Here is a 21,412-nt window from a genome sequence, read left to right on the forward strand (position 1 = left end):
ATTTAAATGCTTCTCTCGCACAGATAGACCGCCATTTTATCAGGCCGAGTTTCTCATTGGTTGAACGATGCAAATGACACAGCAAACCCTTTAGGAAATTCTGACCACAGAAGGAGGATAATTTACTGTTCTGTGTCACATTTGATACAGTCCGAGGCACAGAACAATCGGAAGAAACGTCGGGTGTCCGATATTTTCACTCAAACTATATTTTTCTCTGAACCCGGCGTGGTCCTTTGATATCAAGGCAATTTTCATGTTAGTCGTTGCTCAGACCGACATATAATCTTCGCCCACGCATATACCACTGACGATGTCTGTCGTAGTAGCAGACGAAACGTTTAGTACTTTAGGTTCTATTCAACCACGGCCTACTAATCCAGATTTTTTCGCTTTGAATGGAATAAAAAATCTACAATTATTATTTTGTAACCTTGCTTCGAGTTATAAAAGATTTGTGAATCAATCGAAAGGTCAGACTAGACGTGCTGAATGTCATTTCGATTTCAAATGGAAACATGTCCTATTTTTTCAAATAATTAACATAAATTCCTTCAGAAGAACTGCGGCGAAGTGATTTAAAATCATTTTATAACCTTTTGAATGCGTCAATGCGGTAAGTTTTTGATGGTCCGTTCTGAACGATTTCACGTGCAAACTTCATAAAAAAAAACACAAAATACTTAAAATACTTTATTATCTTAGCATGTCATACAAAAACAATACCTAACCCCAACCACTCAGAACCTTACAAAACCATCAGCCTTGGGGCGATATTCATCGACATCAGCTCCTGGAAGAGCAACTTGGCCGCATACGGTAGCCTGACCTGCGAAATCTGCGTCTTGTTTTTGCAGCCCTTGCACTCGAAAGTGTTATTCCTCATATTCGCGATGGCTATCAGCCCGCAGAAGTTGCACACGTGTATTCTGTACGGGTCTGAGACCTCGAAGAGCCTCTCCCTCAAGAATTGTGCAGCGCCGTGAGAAATCTGGCAATCACGCTCCATCTCTCCGAAACGCAACCCCCCGTCCCTAGCACGCCCCTCCATAGGCTGTCTAACTAGGATTTGCACGGGGCCACGGGCTCTAGAGTGGATCTTATCGTCCACCATGTGCTTCAGACGCTGGTAGTAGGTGGGCCCCAAGAAAATCTGCGCATTGATTTTGCGGCCCGTGTGGCCATTGTACATGACTTCATTGCCTCTAAGTTGGTAGCCATACTCTTGGAGGAGGGTGGAGATTTTCTGCACATTCACGGCGTCGTTGAAGGGAGTGGCATCGCCGATTTCACCCTTGTTAGAGGACACCTTGCCCTGAATGCACTCGATCAAGTGACCAATTGTCATACGGGAGGGGATGGCGTGGGGGTTGATGATGATGTCGGGGGTGATGCCCTCGGCACTGAAGATCATGTCCTGGAAAAGAATAACTTCAATAGAATTCACAGACGCCAAAATTTGCTATTAATCAATACTCCGCGAATAAAAGTGAGATCCAAAAATGTCTCGACAACACTCCACCAAACATACCTCTTGACGATACTGGATTCCGCAAGTACCCTTCTGCCCGTGTCTGGAAGCAAACTTGTCTCCAATTTGCGGAATACGTACGGACCTCACCCTGATTTTACAAAACTTGTACCCTTCAGAGTTCAACGTCAACATCACCTGATCCACTGAACCAGTTTCGCTGTTACGCAGGAACGTCGAAGCGTCTCTTTTAGTGTACCGTTTAGTGGTTCCGTCCAACTGAAACAAAAAAGTAATTCGTTTCATACAGCTCTCATCGTAAAATTAAAAACCTACTTCATCGTCGTTTTCTGGTAAAGTCATGGTCTTCCCGATGATCACATCGTCTCCTGACACACGAATACCGGGGGAAATTATACCATCATCGTCCAGTTTGTCGTAAAGGGCGTTCCTCATACCTTGACAGGTTTGCCTGGTTGGCTTCTCGAACTGTTCCTCCTGGTCGCCAATTCGCTTCGATTCGGCGTCTTTATAGGAACGATAAAACACGGATCTGCAAACAATATTCGCCATCATAAATTATATAATGCCATCAAGTATCAATTGAATTTTTTTAACGTACCCCACACCTGACACCATTTATATGCTGACACCATTTATGTACTTACCGGAAAAATCCTCTTTCCACAGCAGACGCGTTCAGAATAACAGAATCTTCTTGATTATAACCAGTATAACAAGCAATAGCAACTATACTGTTGATCCCGGCTGGTAACTCTCTGAACCGCAGATACTCCATAGACCTGGTAGTGACCAGAGGCTTGTGCGGGTAGTATAGCACGTGAGCCAGGGTGTCCATCCGCACGTGGAAATTCGTAATGTAGACCCCCATAGCTTGCTTACCCATAGCGCTCTGGTAGGTGTTCCTTGGGCTCTGGTTATGATCGGGGAAAGGTATAATAGACGCGCAAACGCCCAAGATCATGGCCGGGTGGATTTCGCAGTGGGTGTAGGTCGTACAATAAGCATATTCTTTGTCCTGCCGAAGATCCTCAGGATTCATCGCAATCATGACAGTTTCTTCTTCAAGAGTGTCGATGTATTCCACCACACCTAAAGTTGAAATCAACTGCTTACACATTCCTTCAATAGGCAGTGAAAAATAACTCACCAGAAGCAACCAACACCTGCCAACCGTAGTTATTGTATTCCCTTTCTTTCAACATGTCGACGTGTCTCTTTTTTAGCAACAGCTGACCGTTCTCTACAATCAGCAGAGGCCTACAAATTCTTCCGGCGTCTGTGTAGATCCTGATTTCTCTGTCACGGATGTCTCTTATCATCGATACCTCAGAGACTATGATGTCCATCTGACGTCGAAGTTTACGGAGGGTCGCCATAAGCTGTTCCGGGTCTCTATGGATTCCAACCTAATGCCAAAAGATACTTAAGAAAGTCCCGAATACTTGTGATGCACTGTTTGGAATCTTTGGTGTGGTAATGAATATTATTGGAGTTTTTTTTTTCAGTCTGATCTTCCTCTTGAAGATGATCACTTGGTGATCGAAACACGTGTCGAGGTGTTAAAATAACGGTTTGGTGTTGGGAAAAAGCTCCAGTAATATTCAAAGTCCCGAATAGAAGATTAGTAATAGGAAATCATTTATCCTTTGATGACATTGCTAGTGATCCAAATACAGCCTTCGACTAGTCACAACTCACTTATAAAACATTATTGAACAAAAGAGAAGTGGTACGAACGATGTCATCTTCACTTGCATTTTTTCCTGATAACATAAACTTGGATTCCGTAACACTAAACTTCAAATCATTATCTTAAAGCACTGTACAAGTATCTGAGAGATCAGCATTAAGTCATCAGCAAAAAAAAAACTTTGTTATATTTCTCGAAACATCTGGTCCAAAACTTGGACCTTGTGGTACTTCAGTATTCATTATATTTGCCTGATTATTCATTATATTTTACTATCTACCCCGTCTCTGTCAAAAAAACACTTGTAAGGCACTTGAAAGATAGATGTTTTCATTATTAAAAAAATAATAATGAAAAACTTGCGAAAAATTTATAGAAAGTTAATACTCACCCAACATCCGTTAACGAAGATCTTCGTAGCATTTGCGATGGCTGAAGGAGCTATTTCTTCCAAGTTCTCCATCGACCATTCCTCCAAGAACTCCAAAATGGGGGACGGTTGGGATCCGACAGAGATGTAAGCCATCAGGGCGAGATTCTTGACGAGACCGACGGCAGCTCCCTCTGGCGTTTCTGCAGGGCAAATCATGCCCCACAGGGTGTTGTGCAACTGACGAGGTTTGGCCAGTTTACCGTCGCGACCAATGGGCGAGTTGACGCGCCGTAAATGGGATAACGTCGAAGCGAATGTCAGTCGATTCAATACCTAGAGAAGTGGGAGTGTGAGAGAGAGATAAATATACCTTAGTGCTTTGGAATCAATTACTGTTGTAAACAGAAAGCAAAATAATGAATGACGGTACATATCAAATAAAATGCTATATCATTGGAATTGGACCCTATTCAAAAAGTTTCATAAAAAAGTCAGCAACACAGTAGTATGGTTTCTCACTGACTAAAGTTTTCAATGATTTTCTAAAGATCATTGAGCTTCTAATTTTCCTTATCTCCAGTGGTAGATATTTTACAACCATTATATACAATAGAGTCTCTGACAAAGAGTTGAGGTTGGAATAGGTAATCTAATGTTTTTTGCCTACCGAATATTATATTTTTTTTTGTGGAATTATCAACAAGGGAGGGAGGTTGAAGGTATGGGCACGTTTTCTATGGTCCTCAAGGACATGTATTGAGGAGTCAAACATCAAGGTCATATGACCCGCACATAGCCCAAGGTGAAGTGTAGCCATTCAAGGCCAGAAGTGTACGGTGGAGAAACAGATATGCGACAAACACTTGAGAGTGATATTCAAGGCGGAGTCAGGGATTTGACCTTGAAGATAATCAAGGTTGAATGAACTTTAACGTAGCTTATCAAGGGCAATGACACAGTTTAAGGTCCGTGCAAAAGGCATCTGAAGTTACCTTATTCAAGGTCAAGTGGTGAGGGGAGGACTTTGGATCGGTAACAATCAACTACTTTTTGGTCGATTGCCCGTTTTTGTTGGACTAAAATAGCCTGGATGTGGTTGTTACTAACCCTCCAGAAAGCAATACCATAACGCCGGTGAGATTCGATTGGTGAATGATAAACCATATTTGCGTTTAACAGTGCAAGTTCATTGGGTATGACACAAACTGCATAACATCCAGATGCTGGTTTGCTTTTGAAAGCATGTATATGATTATCGAAATTCAGTCTGCTATCAAATTTGTAACCCCTGGAATTTTGTATGACGTTTATTATCAATTGCATCTTCTAGTGAAATATTTTCGATCTGCCCCCTGACAACAGCGACAACAGTGATTTTTGGACATTCAAAGAAAGCTTATTTGAGTTACACAATTTTCCAAGTACGTCAGTACCATTGATTATTTCAAGGACTCTAAATTCGAACTATGCCACATTATAGTAGTGTCATTGGCATACAGTGTGAAATTTTCAGATATTTTGACATTCAGCAAATCTGTGATATACACCAAAAAGAAGAGCAGGCCCAGTGTTGAGCCTTGAGGTACGCCAATCTTTATGTACGCTTTTAGAGAGTATTGTTGCTTTTACTGTATGGCTTCGACCTGATAGCTAGGAATAACACCTTTCAAGGGCAACTCCTCTAATTTCCTAGTGCTGAGTAGCTACTTTATGAAGTGAAATTAGGACTGATCTTTCTAGAAAATCGGGTAACATGCCTTTGCAGGCTCTATAATTCCGTTACTTGGAAGGTTTTCTAATGGATTGGAATCGGAACGCATATTTTTTCACAGTTTTTCAGAGATTGAGCAGTAACGGTTTTTGAGAGTAATTACTGTCTGTCTGTCTGTTTAAAATCTGTCTGTTTTTCCGTTAATCAGCTGTCGCTCCCATACGAACGACAACTCTCAGAAGTTGAGAAACTTGTGCGAGCTGAGGACTAACGAGGTCTTACCTTTTAACGTATGATTCCTAACACGGTTATTGGTATTTCTTTAAGTTTTCTATTAATATCCCCCCTACGTTCATTAATGATATGTCAATATGGAATGTATGGAGTTACATATAGAGATTAAAGAGACAAACTAAAATAGGGCAATTGGAAAAAAATGATACCTGAGATACTCCTGCTCTAGCTTGATGAGCCTTCTTTTGGTCACCCCAATTCCCTGTGGCAAGTGAATATCTGAGACCGTCCGTTATCAATTTTGTCTTTATAGCCAGATCCAAATTGAAGTCTTTTCCTTTATCGATGAACTTCTGGGCATACATTCGGACTTCCTTCATTAAATTCTTGAACAAACTGAGAAAAAAAATACAGTTCCGGAAACCATGAACTTAAAATCTGATAATATATTACCCTCTGAAAAGGAAAGCTAGTAACGGTCCGGCCAAATCCAATCTTTTGTTACCGTAGTGATCTCTGTCGTCCAGTTCCCTACGACCTAACGCCGCCAAGAGCAGTCTATGCACCATGTAACTGAAAAAAAAATAAACTTTTCAGGCGAAGAGACAAAAGGAAATATCATCTAGCAAAAAAAAGGGGGAAGAGTTTGCTATTACGTTGAATTTCTTTGGTTTCTAATAAATAAAACATTCTGTAATCATCTCTGTATGAGTGAATGATCAATTCCACTAAAAATGAAAATAATTTATATCACTAAACCCAAAAACTTAATCTTATATTAGTCTGATCAAGATTTTTCAGACATTTTATTGCCATTGAAAGCAATTACATAATGTTATACAAAGTGTCACAACCACGGAAGTAGAGACAAAAAAAAGAAAAAGTTGGAATGTAAAATAATAATAGTAATTATAGTTTATCGAACTAAATCCAAATCTGCTCAACTAGCTATCAACTGAGGTTCTTCTGCCTGTGTTACAAAATGGGGAATGTTCCTTAAATTGGGTTATTACAGCAAATGCAAGTTTAAACAAAATGAAGTTGAGTTTAATTCATGAGTTTTTCAAATTCACTTCGAAAAGTATTCAAAATGATGTTTCAAATGTTGGGTTTTAATTTCTAAAGGGATTTGTTTCTAATTCACATATTGGCAACAGCGCCTATATCAAGTTGAAATAATTTATACATACCTAGATATTATACTTTTAAAAAGAAAAATCATCTTTATAAATCAACAATTAAGGCAAAATATAAATTATAGTTCAACACCACCTCCACAAGCCACATAAACAACAGTTGTTTTGTTATTTATTTATATAGAGGAAGATAGGTTAGGTGCACAAAATGTCATGTCACAGAATGTTTCGGAACTCGGAACATAAGTAAACAGAACAGCACGCCTCTGAAATATGTCATCTTTGTTTGTCTCATACAGGTAACAGATTCATTGTCCTTTATCAGCTATAACCGATGTTGCCAAATGGTGAAATAGAAACGAATCCCTTTAAATGTTGAATGCATTATTTCATTCCTCTTTTTCAAGTATTTTAATAATTTTTTAAAGAAAAAGGTTGAAATGGTAAGTTCAAAATGCGTTGTTTTAGAGCTCTTTTATGAAAACTACTTGATTTTCGTCAGGAAGAACATTACCCATTACATAATTGTATAGAACGTGTCACAACCACTGAAGTAGAGACAAAAGAAAAAGTTGGAATGTGAAATAATAATAGTGATTATAGTTTATTAAACTAAATCCAAATTTTGCTCAACTAGCTATCGACTGAGGTTCTTCCACCTGTGTTACAAAATTGTTTTAAATCACATAGACTTTGAGCGAGACTCACCCCAAAAAATATGCCTTCTTGGTTTCACAAAAATCAGACACTCCCACATGGGGCAACATTTCCTTCTGCAAAATTTCCCTAGCATATTTCACACGTTTCTCTTTGGTAACACCAGGCCTAGCTCCTCTAGCACCAATGAAGTTCAACGCTATATTTTGTTCCTGGATAACAAAAGCCTCATCCAAAGAAGGCTTGACCATCTCCATCAGTTCCGGATCGTCAAAGTCATAGATTATATGTTCGAGAATGTCGCGATCAGCTACGAAACCCAAAGCTCGAAACACGATCATGATGGGTATTTCTTGCTTGATATATGGAAGGATGGCAATGATTCGCTGACCAATAGCTGCCTTTTTGATAGCTTGGCCCCCTCTGGCCATCATGTTGACCCATAAAGTAGAAGTAGGTCTCGAACTGTGTTCCAAGCAAGACCGGATTTCTGATTTGTAAGCATACTTGCCGTCTTTCATGGAAAATACATACACGGTATTTGTCGCCATCTTTTCTTGGGCAATCAGCACCTTTTCTGATCCGTTTATAATGAAATATCCCCCAGGGTCTAGGGGACACTCGTTCAACTCCGTCAGATCTCGATCTGTCAAACCACTAAGCAAGCAGTATGTTGAACGTAACATAATCGGGATTTTACCAATGAACGTCTTTTGATGCTGGGTTTCGATAGGATCCTCCCCGTCCTTAACAATAGTCTTGGTTATATCGACGTACAGAGGAGCTGAATATGTGAGATTCCTCAGTCGGGCCTCGTTGGGCATCATAGGAGAGGGGGCCCCATCTTTCTCCCAATGAGTGGGCTTTGACAGGTAAATCTGTTCGAACTTCAACAAAAATCTGGGTGGGTTTTCAATTTCTCCTGCTATGTGCTGGGCCTCTGCCTGGAGGTCGATTTGAGGGGAGTCTTCGACTATTCTCTGGACGGACATTTGTATGAATTCATCGAAACTGTCGAGTTGTTGGCGTACCAAGCCCTTTTCATCGAAATAGGCGTTGATGACAATCCAACAGGCTTCTTGCCAAAGTTCTGCACTGATTTCTTCGGAGTCTTCATCTTCGAATTGATCTAGAAGAGTTTGATAGATTAGGAGGTGTACGAGCGGAAAATGTAGGATATATCTGAATTAATTATTTTCTAAAGAATGGACTTACCATCATCTTGTTCATACATATTGAAGTATATGAATTCAACGTCTATACAATATGTTGCTGATCGAGTAGTTATAATCAAAAGCAAAGAATGTTTATAGTTGTATATTGGGAAAGTGTGATAGTATTAAATATTAGTAAATATAACCCGCTGCTCGACCCAAAACCCAAAATTGACAAATTGACGTGCAACATTTCATTGTTCCAATAATCTTCTTATTTTTCTTCATGTAGTGGCCTAAACTTCTGGGGCTTTCCGGTCAATAGTTTACTGCTTTGTCAGAAATCAAATGGGGACACAGGAGAATAAATCTGGATAACTGGAAAAACTAAAAAAGAAGGAAAATCCAGTCTGTAATATGAATATCGATTCGTGGAACTAGACACACTAGTTACTCGGTACTTGGTTTCTGCATAATGATGCACATATCATGCACTAAAATTCAAGCCAGTCCTCGGAGGAGGATAGGAATGGGGTTTCCACTATCATGTTTCTCAGGCATATATAATGGATTCAGTAAAATCGGTTGGAAGTGACCCTCTGGGATGCAGAGATTATTACGCAAGATACGAATTTCATCTTCATTAAGTGGACAACTGAAAATATGGAAGGCTTTTACGAACGGTACGATTCGTTGTTTGGAGACGTTGTTGAAGATAATTTCGAAATAATCTCAGCGTGTGTTTATGATTGCATATTTGACATCTGACATAACAATTTTTTCTCTATTAGTTTCGGATGTAAGTACTCAGCAAAGTATGTGTAAAATATTCGCGAGAAACATTATCACTAGGATGCGATGTATACCTCAAAGAAAACAAGGAATCAAAGAATTCCGGTAAGTAGCGGTTAGGAAGTTGTTATTTTTTAAACTTCTTGGAACGTACCAACTTATCACTTACCATCCCATAAATGACATCTAACGTCAAAGTTGACAGTGACAACAACTTTGTTTTGATTTTGAATGTTTTGTAATTTTCAATACAATAAAAAAAGCAGCAATTTTAAAATATTGTACACAGACAGGCAACAAAACTCGAATATTAAACTTAGTCTGTGGTATAGTAAAGTTGTCAATTATTGAATATGGCTGAGAAAAAGCCAAATCCTCTAGACATAAATGGACCCAACTTTAATCCAAATATGTATCTAGACAAACTATTCAAAGTCTGATTAGGAACACTCAAATATATACATTTTACTCAACATCTTCTTTTCAGGATTATACTCTAAAACAAATCATGGACCACGAAAATGATGTTATCAAAGACACCCAAACTCTTCATTCCGATATGCAAACCTTAGTATATGAAAACTACAATAAATTCATCTCTGCAACAGATACGATAAAAAAAGTATTCAGGATGAAAAAGTATTGTAGTGGAGTAACCAAACCTGATTTCTTGTTGTAGATGAAGAACGATTTCAAGAAAATGGAAACGGAAATGGATCTACTGGCTTCCAATATGGCTTCGATTACTTCTTTCTCAGATCAGATCAATTCCACTTTACAGGGAACAAGAGAGAAAATCAGCAAACTGTCCGGAATACATACTCTGCTTCAGAAGTTGCAGTTTCTATTCAAGTTGCCTACCACTCTGAAGGCTAGGATGGAAGAAAAAAATTATTTGCAGGTAATAATTTACTATTCTAAATGATTTTTCTTTCATCCGATACACTTTTTTCAAAATAGCTGGAACAAAAATTCAAGTAGAAGAAACTCAAATATGGGGTTCCACAGGGCTTGGTTTTGGGTCCAGTTCTTTTCTTAATATATGTGATTATTTAAGTCGTGGTCCCCAAGAAAGTTAATAAAAGGAGTATCAGGACCATGCCTGGGGATTTTTCCCGTACTGAGCCGAATCTATCTACAAAGAAACTCACTGAAATGAAAATGAAACAAATACAAGCCTTTCTAATTTCAAATTTCAGGCTACCCAAGATTATCTACACGCTCAACGTGTTCTACAACAATACGGAGACATGCCTTCGTTCCAAGGCATCAAAAGCGACTGCGAGTCCATCTTAATCGAACTGAAGGCTGAACTACGTATTCAGTTCTCAAACTCGAATGCATCTGCCAAGGAGTTGGCCGAATCAGTCGATCTCTTGCTCCAACTCGATGAACCTGCTAAGGAGCTCTGCACAGAATTCTTGTCTTGCGCAGAAAAACGTCTGGGTGAGCAGCTGGTAATGTTGAAGGACCAGATCGAGCAGCGGGATATTATTGAGTTTGTCGATTTGGGGTGCTCGGGGTTTTTGAGCGATTTGTGTCTTGTCGTAGCTTCGTTCCATGATATGTTCATCAACAGGGTCTATACTGAGCACGTGGAAAACAGGTGAGCATTGTTGGTCCCCAGAAAATAATGATGGTATGACGTCACAATAACATTTATTCAAATTTCAGTGACATTTTTGAGAATTTCGCAGCCGTGGAGTTAGATTCTTTTGTGAAACAGAACATGACCAAGTATTTTGATCTTGTTCAGACCAAAGTTGACTCTGAGCAGGATGTAGGAGACACAAGCACACTAGTACAAGCTCTAGACAGGTTTTACAGGAGAATAGAATCCAATACTTTGTGCAAAGATGTGGATTTTGCAAAGTAAGTTTTCTGTTGATGGAGACTTCTAAATGTATTTTGATATTGGTGTTTAGCAAATTTTATCAATTTGACAATTTGAAGTGTAGTCTTTAGCGATATATAAATATATACTTTGAAAGAGGTGTTGAACAAAAATTCAAATTTTCAGATATTTTGAGGCTTTTATTTTTTCAGAAACGTACTATCTCCTTGTTTCAAATAAAAAAATATATCATAAAAATTTGATACCTAATATAGGCTCTTGGTTTTTAGGATTGATACAGATATCTAATACATGCTACAGATATTGTATACATGCTACAGATATTGTATACATGCTACATATATTGTACACGTCCTACACATACCGTATACATGCTACAGATATCTTATACATGCTACAAATATAATACAAGTTACATATATTATACTACATGCTACACATTTCGTATACATGCCACGAATATCGTAATATATGCTACAGATATCGTAATAAACACATCGTGATATATGTAACAGCTAGAGTTATCCTAATACATGCTACAGACATCGTATTACAATCTACAGATATAGTACATTCTACACATTCCATATACATGCTACAGATATTGTAATTCATGCTATAGATATCGTTATGCATGCTATCTCATCGTATACATGCTACAAATATCGTAGTAGATTTATTGTATTATATGCCAGATATATTGTAATACATGCTACAACATGCTACAACATATATCGTATATATGCTACATATATCCTATATATGCTACATATATCGTATATATGCTACATATATCGTATATATGCTAAATATATCGTAATACCTGCTACAGACATCGTATTTTATGCTACAGATATCATAATACATACATCGAAATATATGTTACAGATATCATATTGTATGCTACAGACGTAAAACATACTACAGATATCGTAGTACTTGATAAACTTATTGTATACATGCTACAGATATCGTGATACTTGCTACATATATTGTAATATATGCTAGAGATATCGTATATATGCTACATATATCGTATATATGCTAAATATATCGTAATACAGACATCATAATACACGCCACAGATATCATAATACATACATCGAAATATATGTTACAGATATCGTATTATATGCTACAGACGTAAAACATACTACAGATATTGTAGTACTTGATAAACTTATTGTATACATGCTACAGATATCGTGATACTTGCTACATATATTGTAATATATGCTAGAGATATCGTATATATGCTACATATATCATATATATGCTAAATATATCGAAATACAGACATCATAATACACGCCACAGATATCATAATACATACATCGAATTATATGTTACAGATATCGTATTATATGCTACAGACGTAAAACATACTACAGATATCGTAGTACTTGATAAACTTATTGTATACATGCTACAGATATCGTGATACTTGCTACATATATTGTAATATATGCTAGATATATAATATATATGCTGCATATATAGTATACATGCTAAATATATCGTAATACATGTTACAGATATCATATTACATGCTACAAATATCGTAATGCATCCTACCGACATCGTAATACAAGCTACAGATATAATACATGCTACATATTTCATATACATGCTACAGATATCATAATACTTACATCGTAATATATGTTACATATATCGTATTGTATGCTATAGACGTAGTAAAACATACTACAGATACCGTAGTACTTAATAAACTTATTGTATACATGCTACATATATCGTAATACTTGCTACATACATTGTAACATATGCTAGAGATATCGTATATATGCTACATATATCGTATACATGCTACATATATCGTATACATGCTACATATATCGTATACATGCTACATATATTGTATACATGCTACATATATCGTATACATGCTACATACATCGTTATACAATTTGTTTACATGCTACATATATCTAATATATGCTACAGATATAATGCATGATACAGACATCGTAATACAATCTACAGATATAATAGATGCTACAGATATCGTAATACATGCTACAGCAATGTGCTTTCAAATAGTTGTTGAACAAAACACAAATTTTGAGTTTTTCTTCGGGAATTATAATTTTTCATCGCTAATAAGGAAAATTTTTCAACACAGTTTCACATCGAAAGCTGCCAGATAATCCAAATAATGCATTGTTGTGTAATCTCAACCCTGTGTTTTTAGTATTGCTACAGATATCGTAATACACGCAGGAAGGAAGCAGTGCAAAGCACATCTTCAGATTCTGAAGATGCATTTCGCAGATACGTTAACCAAAGTAAGGCAAACACTGACCACCCCCAAGCTCATCACTCAAGATGATTCCTCTAAGAATCTCAACGAACTTCTCAGTTCGCTAATAATGACGATCGTCGAAAAAATCAAAGGAGTGCTGCAGGATTTGGTTGTGAGTATCCGAAAAAAATGTACCAGAAACTGGATCGATTCTCCACTACATATTTCAAATTTTACATTGTATTGTTCCACATTTTTCAAAGGTCTTCATCCAACCCGATATCCACTTTGCCCAAAAACCTCAATTCCGAGACAGTTTCTGCATCGATAATGTCAGGGAAGGGCTCATAGTCTGCTTCATGCACCATTTCACCGCCACCGCAAGAAGTTTTTGTGCTAAAGGAACAGCGGATCCCAAAGTGCCTCCCACTTTACTTCTACTCCTGTCAAAACTATGCTTAGACTTTCGAAATGGCAGTGTTAATTTTTTGGTGAGTAGTCCAAATGTACGTCTCGTTGTGGGTTCAATAGACTTTCGTTGGATGTATCCCTCGAGGATCAGTTTCGGGGCCGTTGATTCATGCTTTGATAATTCAAATTTTCTTGAAACGATTTAGCTGTTGTGGTGATATTGTTATGGCTTTGCAGCTCTCTCAGACCGATGAGGTGTTTCACATAAATTCCAAGCAGAATGCTGCTCTGACCAATGAGACTGAGATAAATAACACGATGCAGGAGTCAGCACAAGAGTTGTTGAATTATTACGTTCGGATACAAGGCTTGAACTGTTCCCAGGTAAGTGTATGTGGGTGGTCCTAGAAGTACCTGCCACAACAAAGAAAACAAGAATTTTGAAAAAAAATCTATATATTTCTCAAAATAATCTCCTTGTAGCTCTATACACTTTTCCCAGCGACATTCAATAAATTCACTACTGTTTTTATAATAAGAACTCCTCAAAATAGCCATTAACTGCCGACACCACTTCTTCATCATTGGAAAATCTTTGAACACTGAGCCATAAATAAAGAGGCAGTAGACTATTAAGATGTGATGAGTTAAAAAAAGAAGCTTACAGGAATCTTGGACTCCAGCTCTGGTAATGGATCTCACTGTTCGTTTTTGAATTGTGAAAACTTGACACATTAAGTTTTGACAGCTGCTTCCCCAGAAATAAACTTCGTACCGCAAGTGGGATACATGCTACAGATAATGTAGTACTTGCTAAACTTATTGTATACATGCTACATATATTGTAATACTTGCTACATATATTGTAATATATGCTAGAGATATCGTATATATGCTACATATATCGTAATACATGCTACAAATATCGTAATTCGTGCTACAGATATCGTAACACATGCTACATATATCGTATCGTATACATGATACATATATTGTACACGACCTACAGATACCGTATACATCCTACAGATATCTTATATATGCTACAGATATAATACAAGCTACATATATCATACTACATGCTACACATTTCGTATACATGCTACAGACATCGTAATACAAGCTACAGATATAATACAGGCTACACATTCCGTATACATACTACATATATCGTAATTCATGCTACAGATATAATACATACTACATACTTTGTAATATATGCTACATATTATGCATGCTACTTTATCATATACATGCTACAAATATCGTAATATATCGTAATACTTTGTAGATTTATTGTATTATATGCCAGATATATTGCAATACATGCTACAGATTTCGTATATATGCTACATATATCGTATATATACTACATATATCGTATATATACTACATATATTGTAGTAATGCTACATATATAGTATATATACTACATATATCGTGGTAATGCTACATATATCGTGTATATATACTACATATATCATAATTCATGCTACAGACATCATAATACGTGCTGTAGCATATATTACGAAGTATGTAATATGCTACATATATCATTATGCATGCTACCCTATCGTATACATGCTACAAATATCGTAATATATCGTAATACTTTGCAGATTCATTGTATTATATGCCAGATATATTGTGATACATGCTACAGATTTTGTATATATGCTACATATATCGTATATATGCTATATATATCGTATAGATGCTACATATATCGTAATACATGCTACAGACATCGTAATACATGCTACATATATCGTAATGCATGCTACATACATCGTAATAAATTCAAATTCTTTATTGACCAGTTAGGTACAAAATTGTACATATGGCAAGTCATAATTTTCACAGTAAACAATACACATTCATGTAAACCCCTTTTTGGAGAACATAGAATCCTTACGGTAATTTCAATATTTATATTGGGAACCGTATCGATTGTACATAAAAATACGGAGGACTATGAATCTACAGCTACAGCTACTTACCACACAAGGCGGTCTAATGAACTGAATCTACAATTCCAAAAACATGTTTGGTTCAAAACCCGTTGATATATGATGAAATCAGGATACTTATACAATAAACTTCCCAATGGGATCAAAGAAAATACTTTTATTATATTCAGAAAGAAATGTACAGAACTATCAAGTGATGAAGCCTATTATGACCTACAGGAATATTTTGACTATGCCCTGTGTTTGTAACAAGAATTCTATTCTTAAACAATAGACATATTATCAATAAATCAATCAAACAATCATGACGATGACCAATTTTCTCCATTTTCACAAATTCACTGAAATCGTTCGCTATTGATGGCTGCCAAACAAATACTAAACAACGCCGCGTCTTCAAACTTGAAACATATGCTTTATAGAATGTGTACTTTCTGATGCAGCGATATTTTCCAAACAACTACCGCCATCTCTAGGTCTGGCCAAGTACTTCTGGGACCACCCTGGTATACTGTGTAAGAATAATCTCCAAATTTGTTCACTGGAGTATGGTTTCCATGCTGTTTGAATAAAATACATTCTGATTGGTGTACTCATACATTTCACAGCGGAAAAATTTCTCGTTAGGTTTTTATTTCGAAGCCCCCAATTCTGATGAATTGGGGGTTCCCCCACAATTCGGCTCGACGCAAAACTCATGCTGGGTCCCGAACTTGTTTTAGATGTTGCGAAAGAGCGTCGAAACGCGCGATTGGTTGCATACCATCGAGCCAAGGACGGTTAGAGCAGTTATGAAAAGGGTAGTTGAGGATATTTCAGCTATTGACTCCACCGTGGCGCTGCTGTACGAAGACCAGGCCAATGCGACAGAACACAGCAGTGATTCCAGCAGAAAAACTCACAGGTACCAGCGGACTCTTTTGTTATCGTGTTTCATTGAAAACCAGACCATAAATACAACGCATTTATGATCCAACACTAAACCCCGCTGTTTCGACCCGCTATACCGGGGTGGTGTGAAATGTTTCCGACCTTTCAAAGATCTTTTCAGATTTTTTTTCAACATAGTCTCCTCTCAACTCTACATTATAATATTAATGGACCCGTGGATCCACTGGGCTAACAACCTGGTGGACCCAACACTTGGTTCCTAGCAATCGAGGGAGGGGCCCCCGCAATCGACCCGCTCGGAGGGGTCAGGGGCAAGGTGGTGGGGCCCATAATGATGATTTGCCTACCGATGACAACCCTGGCAACGACAACGGACGCTTTGAATGGACGCATGAGCTGAGAGATAGCCTTATGCATTGCTACGAGAGTTGTGAGCCGCGCGAGGAGGGTACAAGGCGGGATTGCATGCTCTGTGGTGTGAAAAACATCCAGAGCATGCCACCAATTGAGTCAATCAAAACACGAAGGGCGCTCCACAGGATTAGGCCCCTGAAGCCACAAGAACTGCCTTGTTTGGGTGCGGAGGTTCATAGTGTTCTAACAGAAGAGGCTGACATCTGGCAAATCAACACCTCCGTGTATAACGTCCTCCAATCGCTTTCCGAATCGGAAGGACGAAATCCCGGCCTTGCGGTTCGGAAGATTGAACGGCGTGTACACAAGATGGAGGCTAGGATCACGTCGGCGAGATCACGCGTCTCGTATCCAATGTGTGATGGATTACAGGGCGGCCAACAGGCCTTTCACGCCCGCAAAGCGGCGAATAGCCGCCAATCTACGACGTATCCATCACACTTCAAGTCAAGGCGTGCTGTTGACCACCAAACAGCACTGCCTTGATAGGATACGAATGCTAGTAGCTGCTAAGAAGTCACTAGTGAGGTGAGCGAGAAGTATCGCGGAAAACCTTAGGTTCCGCGAGAAACCTCGCTTATTCCAAACGAGCCTCCACGTGTTGTGGATAATCCGCCGACCGCTGATCAGGTGGAATCCTTCTGGAAGGATATCTATGAACACCCGCAGCCACTCAACTTAGACACTTCAGCCGTAGCGCAGTTCGAAGTTTTCAACAGAGAGCTTCGACAGCCTGAGCTCAATGAACTGCGCAACCCGATAACCCCGGATGACGTTCGAAGAGCCCTTGTGGGTTCCAAAAACTTTGCTGCTTCAGGCCCAGATGGGCTGAACACTTATTAGTGGAAAAACTACCAAGCACCGCCATCTGGCCAGAGTTTTCAACTCATGGCTGGGCGGAGAGCAGCCGATTCCGGATTGGTTTGTCGAGGGGCGGACCGTTCTTAACCCCAAAAGCGGAGACTTGTCGATCCCTAAGAATTACAGACCGATAACATGCTTGAATTCGTGTTATAAGCATCTTATACACACGAATACTCACCGCAGTTGACCGAGTGTTCGAACAGGTATATGAGCAGAGAGGGTCGAAGAGAGGAGTCGCTGGATGTGAAGAGAACCTGCTCATTGATAGATGTGTATCGCAGGACTCGATACAATATAAGCGTAACCTCTCTATGGCCTGGATCGATTACCGTAAGGCATTTGATACAATTTCGCATGAGCTCATCTTGCATTTGCTTCAGATGCCTTGCGGTACCCGACATCTTGTCGAGCCAGAGTCCAAACAGGATGGGTCACTTTCAGAAGGGGTGTATTTCAGGGTGATTTCCTCAGTCCCCTTTTCTTCTGCATCTCACTATTGCCATTATCTGTTGCGCTCAGAAATACTCGAGGGTATAACTGTGGCACCCCTGGAAACCGGAGCTCAAGGTCACCCATTTGTTTTATATGGATGATCTTAAACTTTATGCTTCTGTAGAGAAGGATCTCCATCAGACCTTGATGGTGGTGGAAGAGTACACGCATGCTGTCGGTGTGAAATTTGGGATAGAAAAATGTGTAATGGACGATGCGGGGACTACCGAGAGGATGTACAGCTCGTAGATGGAAGTATCCTACACCAATTGGATGCCGGAGGGACGTTTACTAACCTCGGGGTGGAACAACGCCACTCACAAGAAGTAACAGTAGTAAAGAACTCTCTCCGCGGCAAGTATCAGCACAAACTTCGACGGATCTGGTCATCGGAACTGTCGGGGAAGAACAAAGTTGCTGCAACAAGTATGCTTACCGTTCCAATCTTACTCTACTCGTTTGGAGTAGTGAAGTGGACTCGGAAGGATCTGTATCAACTTGACGTAAAGTCCCGAAAAATGTTGCATCTCTATAGGAGTTTGCATCCCAAATCGCCCGTTTCACGGTTCCAAATATGGTAAGGGAAGATGTGAAAGCCGATAAAAGATTTCGTAGTCATATTTTCTATAATTGTGATTTTTCTGTTCAGTTTATCAGTTTCAAGGCACCTGTATCGTTCGAACTGGTCCAGCTATACTCCGAATCCTCTGGATTCCACTTTGGTCTCCAACATGCACCGGATATTCAGCGAAAGAATTGAGATTTTTTCAACAGTCGATTTCAGTAAGGTTTCCATACTGACTGGCATAATTAAAATTAGTTTGAAGGTGACGAGTTTCTCGGTATAAATGATCAAATGTATTTATCTTGACATCATTTTAGACTTTTATGGAGTGCGTCAGGCTGAAGACGTTCAGCAAATATGGGCTACAGCAGATTCAAGTGGACACACACTATTTGCAGTTGTATCTGTGGAGATTTGTCGCAGATGAAAAGTAAGTGGTTGGACGAGCTATAAATGGACTTTTGGCGCTCTTGAGGTTTTCGTTGCAGCATGTCGTGCCTGCAATAGTCAACAAATTCAGACTTTTGAAACCTAATATGCTTGACCGAAAAGTTCGTAGGCTAACATAGGATTTTTCTTTTGACAAAATTTGATTTCATTATTCGAGGGCTATGGTTGATTTTCCTGGTGCAAAGTCCTAATAATGCTTATCAAGCCAAACCTTGGCTTCAACAGTATTTTTTGTCAAAAAGCAATGCTTTACCAACACACGAAATTCCTTTCCACCCATTTTCTTCAAACTACAAAAAGTTGCTTCACTCGAAATGTTCTATCCCACAAACTAACAGTCAGCTGGGAAATTTGTACACGTGCCTTTTGAAGGTTAGGATTAACTAAAAATCATATGGATCTTATACTAGTAGCGCCATCTGTGCGTTAGTCTACGAACTTCGCAACCCATCTAGCGCACGGGAGAGTATCTATCCATTTTTCAAGTACTTTATGAAAATGAAAACAAGTCATATACTTGCTGAGTTTTAATAAAGTAATCTGTAATTTCATAACACCTTGAAAATATACCCCTTTCAATTAACCTTAAAAAGATTCACAAAACAGCAACATGTGTTTTTATAAAGTAATTTGTGATTTCATAACCCCTTGAAAATATACCCCTTTCAATTTACCTTAAAAAGATTCACAAAACAGCAATAAGTGTTTTTATAAAGTAATTTGTAATTTCATAACACCTTGAAAATATATCCCTTTCAATTTACCTTAAAAAGATTCACAAAACAGCAATAAGTGTTTTTATAAAGTAATTTGTAATTTCATAACACCTTGAAAATATATCCCTTTCAATATACCTTAAAAAAATTCACAAGACAGCAACAAGTGTTTTTATAAAGTAATTTGTAATTTCATAACACCTTGAAAATATACCCCTTTCAATTTACATCAAAAATATTCACAAAACAGCAACATATGTTTATATAAAGTAATTTGTAATTTCATAACACCTTGAAAATATACCCCTTTCAATTCATCTTAAAAAGGTTCCCAAAAGAGTAACAAGTGTTTCACTATATAATAACTTCTTCAGGCGTGTTTTATACTGAACTGAACTGTGTAAAGTGCCTCTTACATATATTTATGAATAGAAATAGTGACTTTCCTTAACTACTCAATGACCAGCAATTTCAACCATCCTAGGAAAAAACCCATTAAGATTAACTGGTTTCTACTACCAAGTACTAAAATACTTCGACCGTAGCCTCATCGTCTTCTATAATTCCTACCGTATATGTTGACGAAACGTCAGGCATAAAAACCTGCGGAGCACGGCTGACAAACCGAAAAATAGCGTTCACACGGTTATCTCCGGCCGTGAATGTTTACACTCATTCACACATTCAATTAATCAATAATAAGCGCTTCAGCTCCACGTTATCATAAGTAGGAAACTCATGAAGCAATTAAGCCACCTTCTCTGCTAAGTCTGAGCTCTGAAATACACCGCGGTTTTGAAACGTATACTTTAGATTTGACAAATTCTCACAAAAAAGTCCATGGGCGTCATATCAGGTAATACAACGGGTCAATCTAAGAGATAATGATTACCTATCCACCAGTTCGTAATAAAGAGGCACTTCATCATCTTGCTGGAACCCGTTCCAGCAAGATGAAGCACCATGTAGAGGTTAGTGAGCCTGACGAGGTTATTGTGTGGTGAAACGTGTGTCGCGGTTTTCAAAACTGTTTCTAAAATGATAGTAAAATTGTGCCTTCGTTTTTTCAGCTTGGTTCATTTTCTATTGGATGAAATATTGGGATCGGCAGTGCATAGATGCTTAGAGCCAGTTTTGATGGAACCAAGTGTTGTTGATATTATTTGTGAGAGAGGTTGAATGTTATTTTTTAAATTCTGTTCATAATATTATGTATTACAAGTTTTGAGAGAAAAATTATGCCTGAGAGAATAATAACTTGAATATTTGAATTGCC

General features: G+C 38.3%; 2 protein-coding genes across 2 annotated transcripts; one reads left to right on the top strand and one right to left on the bottom strand.

Annotated features, from left to right (window-relative positions):
- Positions 1-680: 680 nt before the first annotated feature.
- On the bottom strand, positions 681-8,706 carry RpII140 (RNA polymerase II subunit RpII140). Its single transcript, XM_074171610.1, has 10 exons — positions 8,512-8,706; positions 7,348-8,425; positions 5,957-6,076; positions 5,713-5,899; positions 3,577-3,891; positions 2,643-2,901; positions 2,140-2,584; positions 1,808-2,024; positions 1,532-1,750; positions 681-1,417 (listed from the first exon to the last, which is right to left on the bottom strand). Exons 1-10 carry the CDS (start codon positions 8,528-8,530, stop codon positions 749-751), a joined length of 3,528 nt encoding a protein of 1,175 aa, XP_074027711.1. The 5' UTR covers positions 8,531-8,706; the 3' UTR covers positions 681-748.
- Positions 8,707-9,427: 721 nt separating this feature from the next.
- On the top strand, positions 9,428-21,412 carry Vps51 (Vacuolar protein sorting 51). The gene is made up of 12 exons (XM_023174081.2): positions 9,428-9,676; positions 9,730-9,864; positions 9,922-10,143; positions 10,442-10,848; positions 10,917-11,114; positions 13,313-13,535; positions 13,627-13,854; positions 14,012-14,158; positions 16,467-16,648; positions 19,055-19,232; positions 19,288-19,400; positions 21,207-21,412. The coding sequence occupies exons 1-12, from the start codon at positions 9,596-9,598 to the stop codon at positions 21,313-21,315; spliced, it is 2,223 nt and encodes a 740-aa protein (XP_023029849.2). The 5' UTR covers positions 9,428-9,595; the 3' UTR covers positions 21,316-21,412.

Source organism: Leptinotarsa decemlineata, unplaced genomic scaffold, assembly GCF_025532065.1.
Source record: "Leptinotarsa decemlineata unplaced genomic scaffold, Ldec_3_MD MMD2_P_RNA_scaffold_12, whole genome shotgun sequence".
NCBI classification, from domain to species: domain Eukaryota; kingdom Metazoa; phylum Arthropoda; class Insecta; order Coleoptera; family Chrysomelidae; genus Leptinotarsa; species Leptinotarsa decemlineata.